The sequence below is a fragment of the Eretmochelys imbricata genome, chromosome 7 (genome assembly GCF_965152235.1).
Source record: "Eretmochelys imbricata isolate rEreImb1 chromosome 7, rEreImb1.hap1, whole genome shotgun sequence".
Lineage (NCBI taxonomy): Eukaryota > Metazoa > Chordata > Testudines > Cheloniidae > Eretmochelys > Eretmochelys imbricata.
Window position 1 is genome coordinate 15,847,842 of NC_135578.1, and position 21,744 is coordinate 15,869,585.

The 21,744-nt window shown below is 43.3% G+C and overlaps 1 protein-coding gene and 1 non-coding gene across 2 annotated transcripts in view; one reads left to right on the plus strand and one right to left on the minus strand.

The window, feature by feature from the left end:
- Window positions 1-4,999: 4,999 nt before the first annotated feature.
- ARL8B (ARF like GTPase 8B) overlaps window positions 5,000-21,744 on the plus strand; it is a 37,820-nt gene continuing 21,075 nt past the window's right edge. The window contains exon 1 of the mRNA XM_077821409.1: window positions 5,000-5,257. Within this exon, the coding sequence (XP_077677535.1) occupies window positions 5,000-5,257 (258 nt within the window). The remainder of the gene's footprint in view (window positions 5,258-21,744) is intronic.
- On the minus strand, window positions 9,134-9,236 carry LOC144268500 (U6 spliceosomal RNA). Its single transcript, XR_013346759.1, has one exon. It is a non-coding gene; the product is annotated as a U6 spliceosomal RNA (small nuclear RNA).

Here is a 21,744-nt window from a genome sequence, read left to right on the forward strand (position 1 = left end):
TGTCTATAGAGGAAGTGTGTGGAGCTGAAATATGTGATACAGTATTCTCATTGTATGTTCACGATCAACATGTGTCATTTAGTCACTGGTAGGAGCAGTGGGGAGTGTGGGGAGCTGGCCTGCCAAATGGGAAACTCAGGATGTGGGTTCTGAACAATGGCTTGCACCTACAGCAATCACAGAACCTCTCTTTGCCTTTGTGATTTCACCTGTGCAATGGGTATACAGCCTAGCTGACAGCAGTGTTAATGAATTAAGGGCCTGCATGTGACTAGCTTAGGATACAACAGACAAAAAGGCTTAAGAAACCTTACTCTCTCTACAGTGGAAGCCCCTGCATAGGGATCTGCCCAATCTAGTCAGGTGTACAGGCAAGACCACAAAGTGTTAATCCTGCTCCTACTGACGTCCCCATTGATTTTGATGGGAGCAGGGTCAGGCACTAGGCTAGCAAAGCTGGTAGCTTCCCCATAAAGGGTGGGAAGGCATGGAGTGAGGACAGGGCTATCAGCCTATTCCATTCCACACAGAGCTGACCCAGTGCAATGGGGAATGCATGCTTCACTCTTTCAAAGGATGCCAGAGCTCCTCCTTGTATGGGTTGCCCTGAGGAATTCTGGCTGAGTCAGGGGGCTGCCAATGCTGTAATGCTTATTCATAACCTTTCATCCCCATTGTGACTGGTTCCCTCAGGAAATCTGACCCTCTTTTTTTCAGTTCCACTCCTCATACTACAGTGGCTCAGGCTCCAAATATTTATAAAATATAAAGTGTTGTGAGACCCCTGAAAACAAGGATAAGTACAAAATATTAATTATTTTCAAACCACCACATTGCATATAACTAACAAAATTATATGGGCATCTGTTAGTCTACACACATTTTTTTTTTAAACTACATCCTCAGTTGCTCAGCTAATGGCCCTCCTCTCTGGGTCTGGCACAGCAAATGTCACAGTTTAAGCACACGGAGGGCTAGCACTAGATGATTTTAGGAATGAAAAATACATTTGGCGCCTCAAAGATGTCTCCCTGAAGAAAAGATAAATTGTTTAAAGAAAGTGTGTAACTTATTTTGTAATTGGCACTGTGACTGGGGCTTGGGAATCTCTGGCAATCACTCATGTCATTTCTGGCTTTTAATAAAATATTATGGTCTGCTTCTTTTTCTGCTGTTCTTTTAAGTTAGGGTCACTGTAAGCCCCTATCTGCTTTGTCAATGTCTTTGCTTGTGGGAACTTTAAAACTCTATGGGCCACACACATCCCTGGCGTAACTCCACTAAGGTCAATGGAGTGACATCAAGGATGAAATTGGGCCCATTTCCCTTGAGCATGGAGAAAGAGCAGATTGTAATATGCAACTATCTCTTATTCATCACATTGTGCTAACAGCTAAATCAATAAAATACTGTACATCTTTTAAGAATAGGAGTTCTGACTCATGTTAATTAGGACTAATTCCTGTGAAGGCAATGGAGATAGAGTGGTGCCAACGAGAGGAGACCCAGGCTCAATCTGTTACAAGACTGGCACAACAACAGGAAGGTCTAGTGTAAACTCCCTTCTAGGTGCAATACACTTGGATTATCAGAACATTATAGAGACTGATAACTGTACTCAAGAACCCTTTTCTTTTCTTTTTAAATAGCTTTAGGACACATTTTATCAGTGTGAAATTTCCACAATTAATAGTATATTAGCGGTGTGTTTTACGTAATATTTTATTGCAGTATAGAATATATATAATATATAGAATATACCAAATGATATGATGATGATTATTATTACTTAAACCCCAGTCCTGCAATTACATTTATGGAGGAAGACCCCTGGGATGCACTTGTGTGGAAGTAGTTGCAGGATGGGGCTTAACTTGTGAAAAATCATATATTTTAAAAGGAAACAATGTTACAATTACCCTGTGAAATACAGTGAATCCCAATGTCAGGAGGGACTCCCTTCATTTGATATTTTGTCCCAATCTTGAATCAAAAAGTAGATTCGTGATACCTTTTGATGGTACCTGGGTGGGGTCAGTTCATGGTTGTATATTGAAATCATGCAAAATATATGGCTATTCATGAAGGTACACAAAAGGTACCTACCTAGCGCTCTTGATAACTGACATAAATTACAAAAATCAAATCAGCTGGAACTAGCAGCTAACAGCCCCCAACAAAACTTGACCTATCAGAGAATTACCAACCTCAGCCCATTGCAGGTCCCTGCTTTCCCCCAAGGACCAAGTAAATAAATAGCTATGCCTTTGTACTGCAAAGTTCAACAGATGAGCTATTTTGGATCAATGGGAGGTGTGGGGAGCAGGTTCCGAAGCCGAAGGTCCCTCCTTGAAAACACTTTGCCTCCAGACCCTGTTCTTTTCACATTTATTAAAATTCTATGAGTCAAACTGTTGATCTCTGCCCAGACCTATATACTGAAGCCAACCTAACTTTAAAAAGACAATCCCCCAACCTGAAGCAAATATTCACCAGCAACTATACACCACACCACAGAAACACTAACCCTGGAACCTATCCCTGTTGCAAACCTCGTTGCCTACTCTGTCCCCATATCTACTCTAGCAACACCATCAGAGGACCCAGCCACTTCAGCCACACCATCAGAGGCTCATTCACCTGCACGTCTACTAATGTGATATATGCCATCATGTGCCAGCAATGCCCCTCTGCCATGTACATTGGCCAAACGGAACAGTCCCTGTGTAAAAGAATAAATGGACACAAATCGGACATCAGGAATGGTAACATACAAAAGCCAGTAGGAGAACACTTCAATCTTCCTGGACATTCTATAACAGATTTAAAAGTAGCTATACTTGAACAAAAAAACTTCAGAAACAGACTTCAAAGAGAAACAGCAGAACTAAAATTCATTTGCAAATTTAACACCATCAATTTGGGCTAGAATAGGGACTGGGAGTCGCTGGCTCATTACAAAAGCAGCTCCTGGAATTGACATCTCCTCATCTATTATAGGGACTACATCCAGCCTGATCGAATTGGCCCTGTCAGCACTGGTTCTCCACTTGTGAGGTAACTCCCTTCTCTTTATGTGTCATTATATAATGCCTGCATCTGTAATTTTCACTCCATGCATCTGAAGAAGTGGTTTTTTACCCATGAAAGCTTATGCCCAAATAAATCTGTTAGTCTTTAAGGTGCCACCGGACTCCTTGCTAACTTTAAACAGTTAATCTACTTTTCCCCATTGACACCATTTGCTTCCTTTATGTACTTCACTCATTTTGAAGAGGGAAACCAGGCTGATCAATTTCTCTTTTTCATTCTCAAACACCAGCACAGGGCTCCAAGGGTAACTAAATTTCAGTGTAATAAGCCACCTGTTTCCAAAGGGTGGATGGCTCGGGTGTTGCAGCAGGCAGGGGGCTGGTAGAAAGGGGAAGTCAGGGCGGGGAATATATAAGAGCAGCAGATATAAGAGGTAGCATCAAAGGATTCACTGTGTGAGTGGGGTGTAATACAGGGCAGTGGGATGGGAGAAGGGAAAGTGGAGATATAGGGAGCAATGTGGGAGAGCAGAGGGCAGTGGGGTTGGGAGCAATAGAGGTATTGGGACAGTGTGGGGCAGTGGGGGTTTCAGGGGCAGCACAGGGCTAATGGTGCGACAGGTTTAAGAGGGGTCATTACAGGGTGGTGGGCTAGCAGTGAAGGCATCAAGGTAGCAGTGGACAGTAGACAGGATATCAGAAGGTGATGGGGTATCAGAAGCAGCGGAATACCGGGGTATCCAGGACAGTATAGGGGGAAGCAGTATTGGGTATTGGGTGGGTAGCTGTGTGGCATAGCAAGCGGTGGCCCATGTTGCCAATTCTCATGATTTATCATAAAGCTTGCAATATTTTATGTTTAAAGCCCTGATTTCTGGAGGCAAGTGACCGTGTGAAAATCTTAGCTTTCATTTTGAAAAAAAAAAAAGTTTCTAACCCTAATGACTCTGGAAAAAAGCTGGAAAATGTGACCCAAGTGCACCCTAAAGGCACAGAAAGCAGAAGACAAATAAAACTAACCTACTATTAATATTTTATTTTTCAAAATCTCATGATTTTTAAGCCAGTTGCATGATTTTTTGGGGAGAGGTGGGGATGACTCAAAATTTCTGAACATTTGGAATAGGTGAGGTGGAATGCAATGTTTATATTCTTAGAATTTCAGCTGCTAATATGGATGTTCATTTTTCAGCATGACATTTTTTTAAATTGATTTAAATTTGCACAATTGTGGGAAATTATGGGGCAGTTGTCAGATAATGGGAGTGTCAGACAATAATTATTTAATGACAAGAGCCAGTGAGATTCAAAAAGTTAAAGCTTTATAGCCATTAAAGCACTAATAGTCAAAAACCCAAAGTAAATGTCCCTAAACCAAACTCTCATAAGTTCTCAAGCAGCATTTTTCTTACCTTGCCTATCTGTAAATTTCCACTATTATCCATGGAAATATTTGTTGTACATACAGTGAAATTGACTGACCAATCTAATCCTTCCAACCCTAAATATGAGGTATTAGGGAGTGGGATGGGGGCAGTAGAGCTATTGGAGGAGGAGGCCTGGGGGTGCTTTGGGGGGATAGCAGGGTGAGAGTAGAAGGGGAAGAGGGTGGCAGTGGGGTGCAGAAACGCACAGCTCACCTTGCACGTGTCCCAACCCCTATTTGTGCACCAGCCCCAGTCCCTATCCCTTTATCCCTGCCCCAGCCCCTATGCTTGCCCCCTATTTCTGCTCCAGGCCCTATCCCTGCCCCTACGTTTGACCTTGTTTGTCCCAGTCCCTATCCCTGCCCCAACCCCAGCCCTCCAGGTGGCCGCTGGGTGGCGCTGGCAGGGCAGGTACGCGAGAATGAGTCCTCCCCGGGCGCCGGGCGGACACCTCGCCGGCAGGGGGCGCCGCAGGCTGGGTTTGCGGCTGCTGCCAGCCGGGCCGCTCTTGCTCCCCAGGCCGGCGTGGGGAGCCGTCATATGACCGCGGCGCGGCGAGCAGGGCAGCGTTGGCCTTGGCCGGAGCCGCAGACCGCGAGTCGCCGCCGCCGCCAGTCCCCGAGGGGCCGGAGCTCGCGCTCGTGCCGGAGGGTCTCGGCCCGCTTCGCCGCCGCGATGCTGGCGCTGCTGTCCCGGCTGCTGGACTGGTTCCGCTCGCTCTTCTGGAAGGAGGAGATGGAGCTCACCCTGGTGGGGCTGCAGTACTCGGGCAAGACCACCTTCGTCAACGTCATCGCGGTGAGCTCGCGCCTGCTCCCGCCCGGGGGGGGGGGGGGGTGTAACCGCCTCGGGGGGCGGGGGGGAAGGAGTGATCCAGGTCCATTGGTCCATCTCCCATTAGGCCGGGGGGGGGCGCGCTCTCTGTGTCTTGGGGTGGGTACTGCGGGGCGGGGGTAGGCGTGATCCAGGTCTCTTGGCGTCTCTCCCCTTGGGCCCTGGGGGTAATGGGGGGGGGAGAGAGGGTGTAGGAGGGAGTCCGAGTGCCTTGGCCTGGCCCCCACTGGGCTGGAGGGGGTGTAAGCAGGCCTGTCTCTGTGGGGGGCTGTTGGGGTGGGGGGTTGGGACAGGCTGCTCTCTCCTCTCCTCTCCCAGCCTTTAGGCAGCGCAGGGTATGGCTGGAGGAGGTTTCTGGTAGTAGTTGGGGGGAAGGGGGGTGATTCTTGGCTCTGTATAGGGGAATGGTGGATTTTTGGGCATCTCTTTGAGCAACCTTAGGGCAGGTCTGAAGACCCAGCCCTCAAAACAGGAGGTTGCAGCAGGCTAGCAGTCCTGGCACTGTACTGATGCCAATGGAAATCTACCCAGTCTGGTAGGGAGACAACTGCTTCCTACCAGCTGCTCCTCCAGGCCTCACTGTAACTCCATTATTTAGTAATGAGGGGTTGGTATGCCTTTTGAGCGGGATTAGGTACCCAGTTGTCTGAGCTTTAATTTGGTTTGTAATTAGCCATAATCTACTGATCTCTCAAATCTCTAATATGAAGATCTTGTTGCATTTTACAGTTCCTGGCACAGTATCCTACATAGCATCTGTGCAACTGGAACATAGAAGTACAGTTGACTAGAATAAAACTTACATTCTGTGTATTGAGTTTTGTGGGCTAAAATACTGGCTGTAATCACTTTCTCTCTGTATAGCTGATGATCCATCACGCACTTTCCTTAAAACAATGAGGAGTCCTTGTGGCACCTTAGAGACTAACAGAGGTATTTGGGCATAAGCTTTCTTGGGCTAAAACCCACTTCATCAGGGAATACTGCATATTCCCTCTCCTGTCCAGTTGAGACGTACAGGACATTTTGATTCCAGTTGTTGCTGGCGTCCCACCATTTCCCCCGTTCTTCACCACTAAAGTCAGTCTTGGCTGTAAAAGACTAGAGGCAGCCCCAGATTACTAGTGCTGGCTAAGAACGGACAGAGCTGAGGGCTCTACCTGATAGGCCAGACAGCTCCCGAAGTCAACAAGCTATCAGGGTTGTGAGGTTAATCCTGTTGCTCAAAGTTTGGTTGTTCTGGCCATCTAGAGAGAGGATCCTGAAGCACAGCATTGCAGGGCCTGCCTTAAGTCTGTTCAATAATTTTAAAACCTCTGCTTTCAGAAGGCTGAGCTAGAGAGCTTAATTTTGAGGACCACCACACTACCTTCCCCTAAAAGGGCCTGTCTCCCAAACATTAATAGCTTAGTCCTGCAGATATGCTTAGGCAAGCAGACAGTAGAGGCTTACTTTATAGAGGAAGTGTTACCCAATGACTAGAGTGTCCTTGTTACACTGTATAAGCATGACACCAAGATAGAGTGACTTTCTTGATTAGGCAATACAACTGTCAGAACACGAGAAAGTCAGTTACATTTACTGAGCAAGACCTAAATTCAACATCTGCAAGTTGAAAACTTAGTAAATAAAGGAACTTATCCTTGCAACAAAGCCCGTTGCCAACTGTGCCCACATATTTATTCAGGGGACACCATCACAGGGCCTAATAACATCAGCCACACTATCAGAGGCTCGTTCACCTGCACATCCACCAATGTGATATATGCCATCATGTGCCAGCAATGCCCCTCTGCCATGTACATTGGTCAAACTGGACAGTCTCTACGCAAAAGAATAAATGGACACAAATCAGATGTCAAGAATTATAACATTCATAAACCAGTCGGAGAACACTTCAATCTCTCTGGTCATGCAATCACAGACATGAAGGTCGCTATCTTAAAACAAAAAAACTTCAAATCCAGACTCCAGCGAGAAACTGCTGAATTGGAATTCATTTGCAAATTGGATACTATTAATTTAGGCTTAAATAGAGACTGGGAGTGGCTAAGTCATTATGCAAGGTAGCCTATTTCCTCTTGTTTTTTCCTACCCCCCTCCCCCCCAGATGTTCTGGTTTAACTTGGATTTAAACTTGGAGAGTGGTCAGTTTGGATGAGCTATTACCAGCAGGAGAGTGAGTTTGTGTGAGTATGGGGGTGGGTTTTTGGAGGGGGGTGAGGGAGTGAGAGAACCTGGATTTGTGCAGGAAATGGCCCAACTTGATTATCATGCACATTGTGTAAAGAGTTGTCACTTTGGATGGGCTATCACCAGCAGGAGAGTGAATTTGTGTTGGGGGGTGGAGGGTGAGAAAACCTGGATTTGTGCTGGAAATGGCCTAACCTGATGATCACTTTAGATAAGCTATTACCAGCAGGACAGTGGGGTGGGAGGAGGTATTGTTTCATATTCTCTGTGTATATATAAAGTCTGCTGCAGTTTCCACGGTATGCATCCGATGAAGTGAGCTGTAGCTCACGAAAGCTCATGCTCAAATAAATTGGTTAGTCTCTAAGGTGCCACAAGTACTCCTTTTCTTTTTAGTAAATAAAGTTTCCTTTCCAACATGTTAGTCAAATAAAACTTTGATCGGGGTGGCATGTACACAGAGCAAAATATGAACACTGATCTGAGCAGGGCTTACCCTTCACAATCAGTAAACTGCAAACAAGCTTTGAAATGCAACAGGACTGTCCAAGTGCCCAACAGTTGTATTAAGCCTTGCACACATTCAGGGACAGTCTGATCTACGGGACCATGCTATCTGAAAGTCCTAATTAAAAAAAAAAAAAAAAAAAAGTAGTTGGTAGTTTTATTTGAGCCTATTCTGGCTACCAAGCTGGTCAGTGACACTTGTAATGTTCTTTCTCTCCCACGTTCTTTGGAAAAGAACAATCCCATGAAAAACCTAGTACTCTAAGTGTACTGTACTAGGAGTTCACTATGGATGAAAACATGTAGTGTGTAACTGGCTGAAGTAGTAGAAGTACCACTTACTGGGAGAAGAGATGCTCACTAAACACTTCTTCCATCCTCCGGGGCAGAAGGGTGAACTCCATGTCTAGTGTTTGAAGATCAAAAGATTGTAAATCTTACTAACAATTGCTTAGTCTTTGGCATTAAAGCACGGAAACTTATATGGGTGAACACTATTATTAAAGACATATATACTTGCAAAACTGTTTGAGTACTGTGTGCGTCAGTAACAGTTGGCCCATGCCAGAACTGCAGCATGTTTCCATCTTTATCTGATTGGGTAGTGCAGCTGTGCCACACATGTAACAGGTTTGAGATAGGTCAGCAGTAGATAGGTTTGAAGCATTTGGACAGCTTTCTTGACTACTTTGGGATGCTAAGGTAAAGCCACGGTCTAAAATACAAGCAGAATCTTGCAATCTGTGGTTTCAGTTTTGTAGGATAGATACAAGGTCTTAGTACTGATTACATGTGCAATGATTTTGTATGGTGGGTGTGGAACACGTCTTCCATGTTCTCTACAAAAATGATCATGTCATAACCATGTCCCTCGCAACTCTTTATAGTGTAGACACAGCATGAAGGTTTCTCGTACCAAGCAGTTTCCTGTAATGACTTGTATCTGATTTCATCAGGTGAAATGTTTAATGCCAATTACTCATCAGCTTATGCCAACTGCTGATGACTCTTAACCTGGAAAGTGCACCAAATAAAATAGGTCCTGTTCCAAATAATGGAAATGTCCCTCCTTTTCCTATAGTTAACAGCTTCCTTCTGTGCTACTTAGTCTTTAACTATCATGGCTTATTAGATCTTCCTTTTTTTATGGAACACTTCACGAATTTGCATGTCATCCTTGCGCAGGGGCCATGCTAATCTTCTCTGTACTGTTCCAATTTTAGTATATGTGCTGCCAAAGATCTTCCTTGTTAAGTAAGTAAATTGGGATTTAACCTGTTTATAGTAGTCTAGTTATAAACTCTTGTAGATAAGTGGTGTGTCCTTCTCCTCTCCTCCCCCCCCCCCCCCCCATTCAACTTAGCTACCATGTGAGGCAGAAAATCTAGCTAAGTAAACACCACCTTTGAAGGTTCCACTTTAGTCACTGTCCCTTTAATTAAATACTACCATAATGAATATAGTTTCCTTGTGTATGAGTAAACCTGCTCACAAGGGAGGATATCATTCCATCATGGGCCATACTTTCCAGAATGTGCCATACTTTCTGTGGCTTTTAGATTTAACATTTTTTGCTGCAGGGTAAACAGATGTAATCTAAGTGAATTTGTCCTGGATTTTAATTGAGGACTTCTAGTGTTCCCTGTTCATAGACTCTGAAACCTCTTTTGCACTAAGTAACTTCTGCTGACCTGCATCTCTGCAGCAAGTGTGTGTTTGTCTGTCAACAGTCTTTCATCAGGCATACTGTCTGAAAGCTGCAAGTCATATTCTTTCTATAACCGAGTGGGCAACCAATCTCCTTAATCATGTAACACAATTGAAACACAAATATTTCAAGTGAGCTGATAGATTCTTGTTGCACAAAGCCTAAAAGTCTTGAACTAGTTTTGGTAAATTGGTTCTACATTTGAACTTCAGCTTCTGAAAGCCACTTCATACATTATGTTTGACTGATTTTTATTGTAAAACTCTATCTGATGCCTGGCTGCCTGATATATGATCCAGCTTGTTAATACCAAACATATTTGCCAAATGTTCTGGTCCCCTCGCTTAATAGTAACCAACTGTTAATGGAAGCATGTACTCCTCTAAAATCTAACACTTTAAACTGCACTAATAATATACCTTTAAAATGCACTGTTAACCAGACATTAAAAAAAACCTTTCACTCATGCTGTTTCAACTGTGTCAAAGTGGAATGAAGACTATTAAACAGAGTGACCCATTCTTCTTCTTTTGTGTTGCATCCAAAATACAGCAGCATTATAGAGAAGTTTTAAACTGAACTTCAAAAAAGTCTAAACCTATAATAAGACATTAAGACCAACATTTATGTTTGTAAGAGGGTTTTAAATTTATAAGACAGTGTTCCTTTAATGAAAATTTTGAGGTTTCAGTTTCTGGACCTATATGTTTAATATCACTTTTCACAACAGACTTACTAGCTATCAATAAATAAATTTACAATGATTTGGATATGTATATGTGCATATTTATTTGGTTTTCCTAAAGCTAATTAAGTATTTTAGGAAAAAGTGTGAGAGCAGCCACCAGCAAGAGTTGGTGGCTGCGTTCTGAGGCCATCAAAAAATTTGTCCTGCGAACCCCTGCACTAGTACCTCAGGCCACCATCATGGCAGGGAAATGATTAAGTGAAAGACACCAAGATAATCCTGGTAAGTGATCCACATCCACATGCTGCGCAGGAGGTGAAAATCCCCTACGGTCACTGCAATCTGACATGAGGAACATTTCTTCCTTACCCCACATAGTGATAAATTAGACCCTGAGCATGTGAGCAAGAACCAGCTAGCCGAGTACCTGAGGGAGAATGCTTAGTCCCACCTGAGATGGCCTGCCCCATCTGGTGTCCAATCTCAAGCCATGGCCCTACCTGATGTGTCAGTGAGGAGATGAAACAAAACAACCAGAATATATTTGCATGGGAAGAATCGCTTCCTGAACCCTGCAGGTGGCCAGCTGAAACTCTAAAAGCTTACGCTTCAGGAACAGAAGATATAAACCAGAAGTGAGCCTCAGGACTACTGAGCGCTGCCCACTACCATCATAAGCAACTGCATCATACAATCATACTCATAAATTTCTCCTCCCATTTATATCAAGGGTACCTCTGCAAACATTCTATAAATGACTGATTTATTTTTCAATATATACATTCACTTACAGTGTCTGCAACGTGAAACTGCATTTTACAGTGCATTAAATTCCATTTCTAAAATGGATGAACTAACAGACTGTAAACTCCTTAGGGCAGGGATTATTTTTCTCTTCTAGGTTTGTGTGGTACCTAGCACAGTGTCCCCTGATCCTTATTTGGAACCTCTAGATGCTACTGTAATACAAATACTGGTAGAATTTTTCCCCAGAGGAAGGATGTTCAAGCCCAGTTGTGCTGAGAGGGACAGATAAACCATCTCAGGATGATCCATATTGGATATGCATGTGCATGGCATCGTAAAGGTAATTGAGCTATAAAGTTATATCCTCATAGGGTTCTGTATTGGGGAGTGAGTCTCCTGGCCTGGGTTCACAGATTTGTGGTAGCAGGGTTTGGATTAGGGCACTAAAAATATCAGGGTAGACTATGTTTTGACCCTGTTTGGGCTGGAACAGGGGCCCTGAAGCCCACCATCCCAATTCAGAGTCTGTGGACCGAGGGTAGGAGGCTTGCCTCCAGGTCAGCATAGACATACCTTTATATTTGTCTAGAAGACGAGTCATGAGCAAGTTGGGCTGACTAGTAGATAAGAATCTGTCTTGTGCAATGGCAAAGCTTTGGTGATGTGTCACTTTCCGAATCCCTTGGGAAACTAAAGGTGGAGGTTTTTGCCTGTGCTTCATTTTAAGGAGCTGCTCTGCAGCAATGCTCAAATATTAAGCCACAGATCTAATCTCTGCACTGTACTCCCTTCTCTCAATGGTAAAAGTCAGTTCATCCTCAATGCCAAGTGCGATTTCTAGGGCTTGGGGTAAAGCTCACCTGTCAAGTGTTTGCTGGGGAGGGGGTTGTACTCTTCTGTTTTGAATAGAGGCAGAAACTTGTAGGCTGAGTCCTAAATATCAGAAAATGACCAAAGCAGGAAAAAAAAGGTCTTAGCATTGGTCTAATGTTAACCTTCCTTCAGAGTCTGAACAGTGTAGTAGTTTCACTTCAGAACCAACTGTTCCCCAGACTTGAAGCAAACTTACACACTTAAGCATGTGGCAGCTGCAGTAACATATCCAAATATCTGAAATGTAGGTCTTGTGCATACTGTCACTAAGTCTATTAGCTGATACTTGTCAGGCATTCAGGATTTCTTTAAACTTATTCCAATTAGTAGTACTTAAACTTATATTTGGGTTACTTTAAAAAGGCTATGATAAAAACTGTGTAATGGCATTACCATTAGAGATCTATTGATTTAAGTTTCAATAGTTCATAATGTACAGTAAAAATGTCTGAAGATTGACTGTGGCAAAGAAACATTGCTTCAAACTTGAACACAAGTATTGTAGATCAACTTTATTTTGTATATTGCCTCTAATACTACAGATCCCATGCTGAAAATTGAAATGAATTGTTGATGCAGATGCAAGGAGTAGCAGCTCTAGAGTTCTAACCATTAAGATCATATGTTGGAGTTTCACTTTACATCCCAAACTGGTCTTCAGACAAAACGCCAGCACAGCTAACAGGAAGCCAGTGTTCTGACTGCAGTTTGCTGCCTGTCATTCTGTAGCTACACCACTCTGCATATTGTGGAGGCTTGCAACACTTCAAGTGGAGATGGAAGTGTTCAGTAAGCAGCTTGCTTTACATATGCAGTGTCTCAAATACAACTGAACATGAAGCACTTCTTTTGGACTAAGATCTGTATAGTAAATATTGGGCAAGAGCCTAGTGTTGCCAGCAAGGCTTGTATTCGGCAAATGCCTAAATAGTTTATGTTCAGATATCTCAGGTATAACATTCTTAATAAAGAATATCCTGTGGTCCAAGGACATTGTAAGAAAGAGTTGAAGAGAACAGTTCCCAAACTGCATGCATACAAGCTTTTTATAACACTGACTTTGTGTTAAAATGAGACCTGTTAGTTGTTGGCTTAAATTCATTCATTACAACAGTGACTTTAAACAAAGTAGGTAAGATTAAACTTTACTACCGGTGGAACTCTCAAGTCTGAAAGTACTATAGTGGTATTACAAATTCATGGTCCGTTTAGGTCAATTTCAGGGTCATAAGATTTTTAAAATAGTAAATTTCATTATTTCAGCTATTTAACTCTGAAATGTCAGGTGTTGTAATTGTAGGAGTTGTTGGGGGCGGGGGGTTATGGTGGGTGGGTGGTGGTGGTGGTACTGCTACCCTTACTTCTGTGCTGCTGCGGATGGTGGCACTGCTTTCAGAGTTGGGTAGCTGGAGAGCAGGGACTGCTGGCCAGGATCCCAGCTCTGATTAGGCAGAGCTGCCACCAGCAGCAGTGCAGAAGTAAAGATAAGAGGGCATGGTATGGCATTGCCACCCTTACTTGGGCACTGCTGCCTGCAGAGCTGGGCCCTCAGTCGGCAGCCGCCACTCTCCAGCTGCCCAGCTCTGAAAGCAGCAGTGCCGAAGTACGGGTGGCATAGTATGGTATTCCTAATCTTATTTCTATGCCGCTGCTGGCTTAACTACTGATCTTGTGTACTTTTACCCTGTACCCTCAATTTCATGAGGGAGACCAGAGTTTCTCAAATTGGGGGTCCTGACCCGAAAGGGAGATGCAGAGGGTCACAGGGTTATTTTAGTGGGGGATCGTGGTATTGCAACGCTTGCTTCTGTACTGCCTACAGAGCTGGGTGGCTGGAGATATACAAGTTAATAGAACTCTTAACTTGTATCTGGTACAGTTCAGATCTAAGGCCCAGCACCCTTTAGTTGTAATAAGTTTGGGGAAAGAATAAAGTTAGATGGTTGTCAGTAGTGCATGTTACAGTGGTACCTCAGATGTTGCATCTGCATTTTGTTCCACCCACAAGCATGTCTTCATAACACAACCCATTTAGCTAATCAGAAAATCAGGCAAAAAGAAGAGTCTAAAATTTGCTCAAGTCTCTTTACCCCAACATTATGAAAGTTTCAGGACTCTGTCCTGCCCACAACTCTTCCTGGAAAATAATGTATATGAATGGCCTAATCTGGTTTGATGCACTGAATGTGTCTGGGAGGTAATTTAAATTGTCCTTTATTTTGAAGGTGTACTTTGCCTATTAACGCGAGAGCCAGTTAGAACACCTGTTTCCCGGTATTATTTATCCCATCTCTTACTCTGTCCCTGTCATAAATATAAAGGGAAGGGTAACCACCTTTCTGTATACAGTGCTATAAAATCCCTCCTGGCCAGAGGCAAAACCCTTTCACCTGTAAAAGCTTAAGAAGCTAAGGTAACCTAGCTGGCACCTGACCCAAAATCTCCAATGAGAGGAAAAGATACTTTCAAATCTGGAAGGGGGGGGATGGACACAAAGGGTTGGTCTGTCTGTGTGATGCTTTTGCTGGGAACAGATCAAGAATGCAGCCTTACAACTCCTGTCAAGTTAGTAAGTAAGCTAGCTAGAAATGCGTTAGATTTCCTTTTGTGTAATGGCTGGTAAAATAAACTGTGCTGGATGGAATGTTTTTGTGCCTTTTTGTAACTTAAGGTTTTGCCTAGTGGGATTCTCTATGTTCTGAATCTGATTACCCTGTAAGGTACTTACCATCCTGATTTTACAGAGGTGATTTTTACCTTTTCTTTAATTAAAATTCTTTTAAGAACCTAATTGATTTTTCATTGTTAAGATCCAAGGGTTTGGGTCTGTGCTCACCTCTACAAATTGGTGAGGATTCTTATCAAGCCTTCCCCAGGAAAGGGGGTGTAGGTTTGGGGAAGACGTCTCCAAGTGGGCTCTTTCCCTGTTCTTCGTTTAAAACGCTTGGTGGTGGCAGCATACGGTTCAAGGACAAGGCAAAGTTTGTACCTTGGGGAAGTTTTTAACATAAGCTGGTAAGAATAAGATTAGGGGGTCTTTCATGCAGGTCCCCACATCTGTACCCTAGAGTTCAGAGTGGGGAAGGAACCTTGACAGTCCCCTTTATGTTCTGTGGTCTGCCTTTTTATTAACTGGCACTTAAAGAAATTTCATCTTAAAGTCATTTTAAAGGGTCCCCTTATGTATTATGGATTGTAATCCCCTTGGCTCAGGTGCCATATTCAGCTTTTACAATGAAAATTGATTACTTTCAGGCTCTAATTCTTTTAGGCTAATCAAATGATGCAGTTGTAAATGCTTCCAAGGAATATTTACCTCTAAATTTTTCACTTTCCTTTTGAATGGATGAAAGGGTGTTCTGGGGTGTTTTTTGCCATAGGTTCTGAAACCCTTTTCTAAAACAAAAAAGTACGTGTTGGGTCTTAATATTAGAGTATTCCTTTAAGAAAATTGGGTCTCTGAAAGGTAAAATATAGAGCCAGAGAAGTAAACTCCAGATAGAACTATGCATTTAATTATTTCCTGGTGGACTTTTAATGTTTGTGTAGTATCCTGTTAATTTAGAGCTGCCAGCTCTGAAGGCAGCAGTGTAGAAGTAAGGGTGGCATGGTATGGTATTGCTAATCTTACTTCTGTGTTGCTGTTGGCCTCCACCCGCCCAGCTCTGAAGGCTGTGAAGAAATGAGTCTCAATACCTCAATACCCCAATCCCTCCTAAAATAACCCTGTGACCCTGTCTCCCCCATGAAATCGGGGGCTATACAGTAAAAGCACACAAGATCAGATTTCATGTGTTGTTTTTATGGCTGTGAATTTGGAAGAGCCCTACAAATAACACACATCTCTAATAGCAATTAATGTTGCTGATAAAATAAGAGAATAAACCAAACTTCAGTGTCTGAGTCATTAAGCAAACATTCTTCAGACTTTCCTCGCTGAAGTGAGGAGTACCTCAAAGTTCCAATTTTCAGGAAAATAAAATTTAAAAAAATTGTTCTAAAAATGTATCTGCAAGTTTTTTTTCATGAAGTTGATGGATTTCCGCTTCATACAACTAAATTCAGTGCCGTATGAAAGCTTATGCCCAAATAAATCTGTTAGCCTTCAAGGTGCCACTGGACTCCTCATTGTTTTTGTGGATACAGACTAACACGGCTACCCCCCAATACGTCTAAAAATGTGAATTTCCTTTTGATGTCTTTGTTGCTTGCCAGTTCCCAATCAGAAAACTGTTTTTTCTGTATCTCATTGAGAGCTGCACAGACAGCGAGATCGGGCCAGAAATTGAAACTGCAGGGTACTTCTTGTGCTCTCTGTAGATGTTTCTCTTTCAGTTCTGGTTTAGTAAAAACCTGTTCTAGAATACTGTAGTTTTTGTTTTGGAGAAGCTTGTTTAACTGGATGTTTACTGTAAGTGAGTAAGAGTGATCTTTCAGGAGGCCTTACTGAAGTACAGGATGTCTAATGAGTGTGGTATTAATGAGCACTGAAAACAAACACTAGCATTCGACTCGAGTCAGCATACTGTGCTTGCTGTCCTCAAAGTGATACAGCATTCATCAGGCTATATAATTGACAGATTATGCAGCAGCCAAACTCCTGCCTCAAGATTGAAACCCTGGGTCAGACATTGCAGAACATGGTGTCTGCAATGTATTATGGGTTAAGGAAGTGAACTTGCCAATTAAAACTACTTCTCTACTCTAAACTAAACAAAATTCACTCTACTTCAATATGAAGTAAAGGCATATGAGTTACAGATGGCATATTTTGTTGATGAGATTCTGTCCCATGCAGGAGTGGGAATGACACTAAGCAGGCTGAATAACTTTTAGTGCTTCTAAAGTACTTAAAGTCTTGGAAAGAAGCAGCATACCTGGCTGGTTTTATCCCAGTGCTACAGATAGAGGTTGAGGGCTCTGCAGCTCGCTTCCACTCTTGAGTCATATAAACCTGCAAGCTTTGTGACATAACCCAGCCTCTAAAGAGGTGTAGCTAAGAAATTCCTGGCAGGCTATTCATAATGCTTTCTTGCAGGGCTTTCTACACCTTTTTCTGTAGCAGCTGGTACTGGCCTTCCCTTCCACTTCTTCATGACGGCTTAAAAGTTGCCTCAACCAAATGCAACATATTTTGTGCTAACTTACTCCACATCTGCCTGCAATATAGTTGTTTCTCAGACTACATAGATTCATGAAAGTATGTTTAAAGCCAGACAACTAGAATTCTGTTGGACTGGGTCCTAAAAAATGGTTGAGGTCATTGATGGGCAGCCTGCAAGAGTTGTACTGCTGAATGCTTGGCCTATGAACTAAACTATTTACCGTTCTTCCAGTAGAACGGATACTCTGGAGAAAGATTTGTCAGCAGTTTTTTGAGCTTTTTGTTCATCAAGGAAGCTGTAATTCTTGCAGATGGCTTCTTCAGAAGCTAGAAATTAATGGAATGGTGTTTATGACTTTCTCCTGTCTAAGCTGTAACTGAAAAATGGAATCTGTACAAGAGCTGTTAAAATTGCCTTCTGAGGGGTCTGGGGAATGGGGAAAAGACACTAGAAACAGATGTAATCTTTTGTCTAGCAATGAATTTAACTTCTTCCATGCTCCAAGGTTGCAGAATTTTACCTAAGATGACTGTGCTGATTTTATTATACAATTCTATATTATAAGCTTATAGCATTAAATAGGTGTACCATCTGTTCAGTAGGCAGATATTATTCTAATGGGTGGCTGTAGTAGCTTGTTAATAGGATGCATTATATTGTACCTAGAAGAGTGGACAACATGACTTGCCCTCAAAGTAGTTCTAATGCTAAATAAAGTTGCTGACCATTGCTTGAAATGAAATCTTAGTTTTATGGAAATACTAAAGCTAGTTTTATTTTTACCTTGCTGTAAAGTAGCAATACTGTCTAGCCAGTTTCTCCAGGATTTGCCACTGGATGCATAGACTGTGTAACCAGCAATGTGACAGGCACCGGTCAATAAACCTTTTTCCCCTTGGGAAGCCCTAAGAGTGCCCAAGGTGGTAGTGGAACTCCCTGGGTGAAGAAAATATCCCCAGAAAAGCAATGAGCCAGAATCCTGTTGGCCAACAGTATCGATGCTCCTGAGACCACACCCATTTAGAAAAGGCACAGTTGCTGACACAATAAGGCAGGTGCTTCCTTCAACTTGGAGTGGTGCTTTGTCTAGAAGTTGCAGCAAATCTCTACCAATCGTCTTGATGGTCACTTGTCTTGGTGGGAAGGACCCAGGCATTGGCAGCAGCTCAGATGTCCAAGCAGCCCTATTTAGGGGTGGCCTGCTTACCCCAGTTTGGGGAAGGCCCTAGAAAAGATGGACTAAGAAGAGCTCCCATCCGATTTCTTCTTTCCTGGCTCTAAATTAATCATTGCTTGTTGGGATGTTAACACTGCATTAACCATACTCGAACTGAAAGACCATGAACTTCAGAAAACAGCCATAATTGATAGAGAACTGCATCAACTAAGTGTTGATATTGCAATCCTCAGTGAGATGAGACTTTTGGAAACTGGATCACTAGATAGAAGTAAACTACCACTTCTGTGGAAAATGAACCAGTGATCTATGGTGTGGGATTTGTTGATGCAAAGCCTCTACCGCTTTTGGCAAAGTTATATCATGTGTCTGGAAACAACGAGCTGCTAACCTGAACACAAAGGTGTCCACTTACCAGGCTTGTGTCCTCAGTACCCTCCTTAATGGCTGTGAAAGCTGGGTCATGTACCCCCAAGCAGGAGCAGAGATTGACTAGCTTCCACCTTCCCTGACTTCTCTAATTTTTCTGAGACACTTAGAACCAACGGATCACTAACAAGATCCTTGAGAGAACCAGCCTACAGTCTAAGCAGACTATGCTGGACGCTTGCAGGCTTCGCTGCGGGGACATGTGAAGTGCATGCCTTAAGATCATCTGCCAAAGGCTGTGCTGTATGGCCAACTTAAGAACAACCCACACCACACAGGTAGGCCACAGCTCCACTACTGCAAGGTCTCTAGAAATTCAGCCTTCTCCCATTTGTCAGAGGGAATGCTGCCCACAACCGCTCAGTCTGGAGAAGCTTGGTCAAGGCTGGTGCAGTCATCGTGGAGACCCATTAGAGAGCCCAGGCTGAAGCCCACAAGCAAGCCAAGAAGCACAGAGTATGCTCCAACCTCCATCTGGTGAGTGGACCTGTACCCACTGTAGGAAGTTCTGCCACTCACATATGGGTTCTTCTCCCACACCATTGACTGACTTCACGGTATTTCCTTTCATCTGTCAAGATGTTGGATGGTCATAGTAAAGAAGCAACTGTACTGAAAGTAAGGACTATCTGAAGATTTAATCTCATTGCTAAAGTGCTGTCTTGACAAAATGGTACTTCATTCAACATCTGCCTTACATGCTGGATTTTGCAACTGTCATCTTTAGCAATAAACTCAAAACAGCCATTTCTGCTGGTTAGAAGTACTTAGTCTCTGCAGCTCCTTGGAGGGCGCAACTATAGCGTGAAATACTTTAACGGTTTGCTTTGTAGGAAGACACTGTTGCCAGGGATGTTGTGTCACAAGGGTTTAAAACAATGACTTTCTCTTTGGTTTAAACCAAAAATATTTTCAGCAGAATAACTAATCTTACTCTGTCCTGCATAGTAGAATTGATTCTAAGCAGACTGAAGAAGAATCCTTAAATCTAACAGTTAACCAGATGTGATGGTAACTGTGGATGATGGTGAAACTTGTGGGAAGGGTGGTAGTGGAAAAGCTAGGAAATAAGGTGTTTCACTTTAATTCTGAACAAATCTTCTGTAGCCCGTAAGGCAAATTATAAAATGCTGAAATTCAGGTTAGAAATGAATCACCTGCACTGATACTTGTGACCTTGCCTAAACAAGTCCTATCCTGTAAAACAAATTTGTACCCTAGTTTTGGTTTAGAGACTCAGACTAGTGACATGTAGTGTATAATAGTTCCTTTGGAAACTTCAAGAGTGCTGCTGGTGTACACTTACCTATACAGTGCTGGACAAATGAGTCACAACCTGGAAGAGCCTACAACCTAAAGGCACAAGTAAAAGATAGTGTAGTCTAATGGCTGAAATGCTTGATGGAATAGGAATGTATTGAGAAGCATCTTGGATGAGGAGAGGGAGACTAACTAGAACTTTCCAAGCATGAAAGGGATCGTGAAATAGCACAGAGTGCAAGAGCCTAAGGGAGCAGTCATGAGAAGGTTGGGTGGAGGATAAGGCTTCTAGGAATTGAGGTATTGGAATGGGGTGGAGTTGTGCAGAGCCTTGAATGCAAGGATGAAAAGCTTTCAGCTGAATAGGGAATAGATGAAGCTCTTGATTATTGGAGGGGATCTATCTCCTTTCCCTTAGTCTAAGGGCAGAATTGGTAGCAATTTGATTTTTAGGGTTTGGAATTTCATTTGTCACCTCAGCAAATCTTTATAGGTATTGGTTGCCCATCCTAATATCTGTCACTATAGCCATCAGAGTATCCCCTGAACTTGATTGTGCTAAAATGGTTGGCAGTGAAACTGTAAACATCACTCAATGGTTAGATGTAACTCATCACCTTTATGAGCTGTTGGCTTAACTACCTGTAGACTTGGCAAATATCTTCAACTTTGGATTGGTTTCACATTGCTTACCTTGCTTAAAGCGTCCAATCACATTCTGAATATACTTAATAAATGAGGTCTTAGTTGTATTTCATAGATTTTTAGGTGATTGGCTTCTTGTTGTGTGAGCCGGTAGAGTACACCTTAATCTAAAGATTTGGCCTGATTCTGTCCTGTGTGGGTAGTGGTGTTAGAGAGACTCTTTAGATCAGAGGTCCCAAAACTGTGGGGCACACCCCCAGAGCAAAGTTGTTGTTGGTTTTTGGTTTTTTTTGGGGGTGGGGGGTGGCAGGGACCAGGTCAGCCCCCATGGGGGTGGGGCCGGAGCGCCATCCAGCTCTGCTCCAGCCCCCGCTCCTGGCTGTGACTCCATGCCTGGCTGTAGCTTCTGCTTCCGCCCCCCAGCCTTATCCCTGTCCATGCCCCTCTTGCGTTTCCCCCTCTCCCCCCCCCCCCCCCCCCGCCCCAGAGCTGTGGCCCTGCTCTGGCCTCTGCTCCTGCAGTGGCAGAGGGGGACATGGCTTAGGAGGGGCATGACCCTGAAAAGTTTGGGGACCACTGCTTTACATAGTAGCAAGTAGGGTAAAGGGATCTCTGGGGAGAAGTGAAACAGACTGCACAGTGCAGGGGGGGGGAAGGGTCATAAGGGGTGGGAGGAAGAGGAAAAACTTAACCAGAAGATCACTACACGCACACAAGCCATCCACAATCCTGTATAGGAAAGAGTGGGGAGTAGGCCTGAAACCTAAAAGGGAAAGGTACAGTCTGACAAAGCAAGTACTTTTAGAGATGTTATCAAGTTGATGTTAAAGTAGAGCTGCTTAGTTCTTGAAGGAACTGTGGGGTGTGGCTTGGCCACAATGTGGCTTTGGGGGACAGAGGTGTTCACCTGAATGGCTTGAATAAATTTCTGAAGCCCTGGCCATCACCTTCAAAAAACAGGTAGAATTTTCTGGGTGCTCAACTGAGAGGCCTTCGGAGTCTAACGTTTTGCAAAATGCTGAGGATGCTCTGAAAACTAGATATCAAAGTATGCAGAATGGCTAGTAAGATTTTTTTGATGTATTACAAAATAAGTACCAAATAACCTGTCAAGTGAGA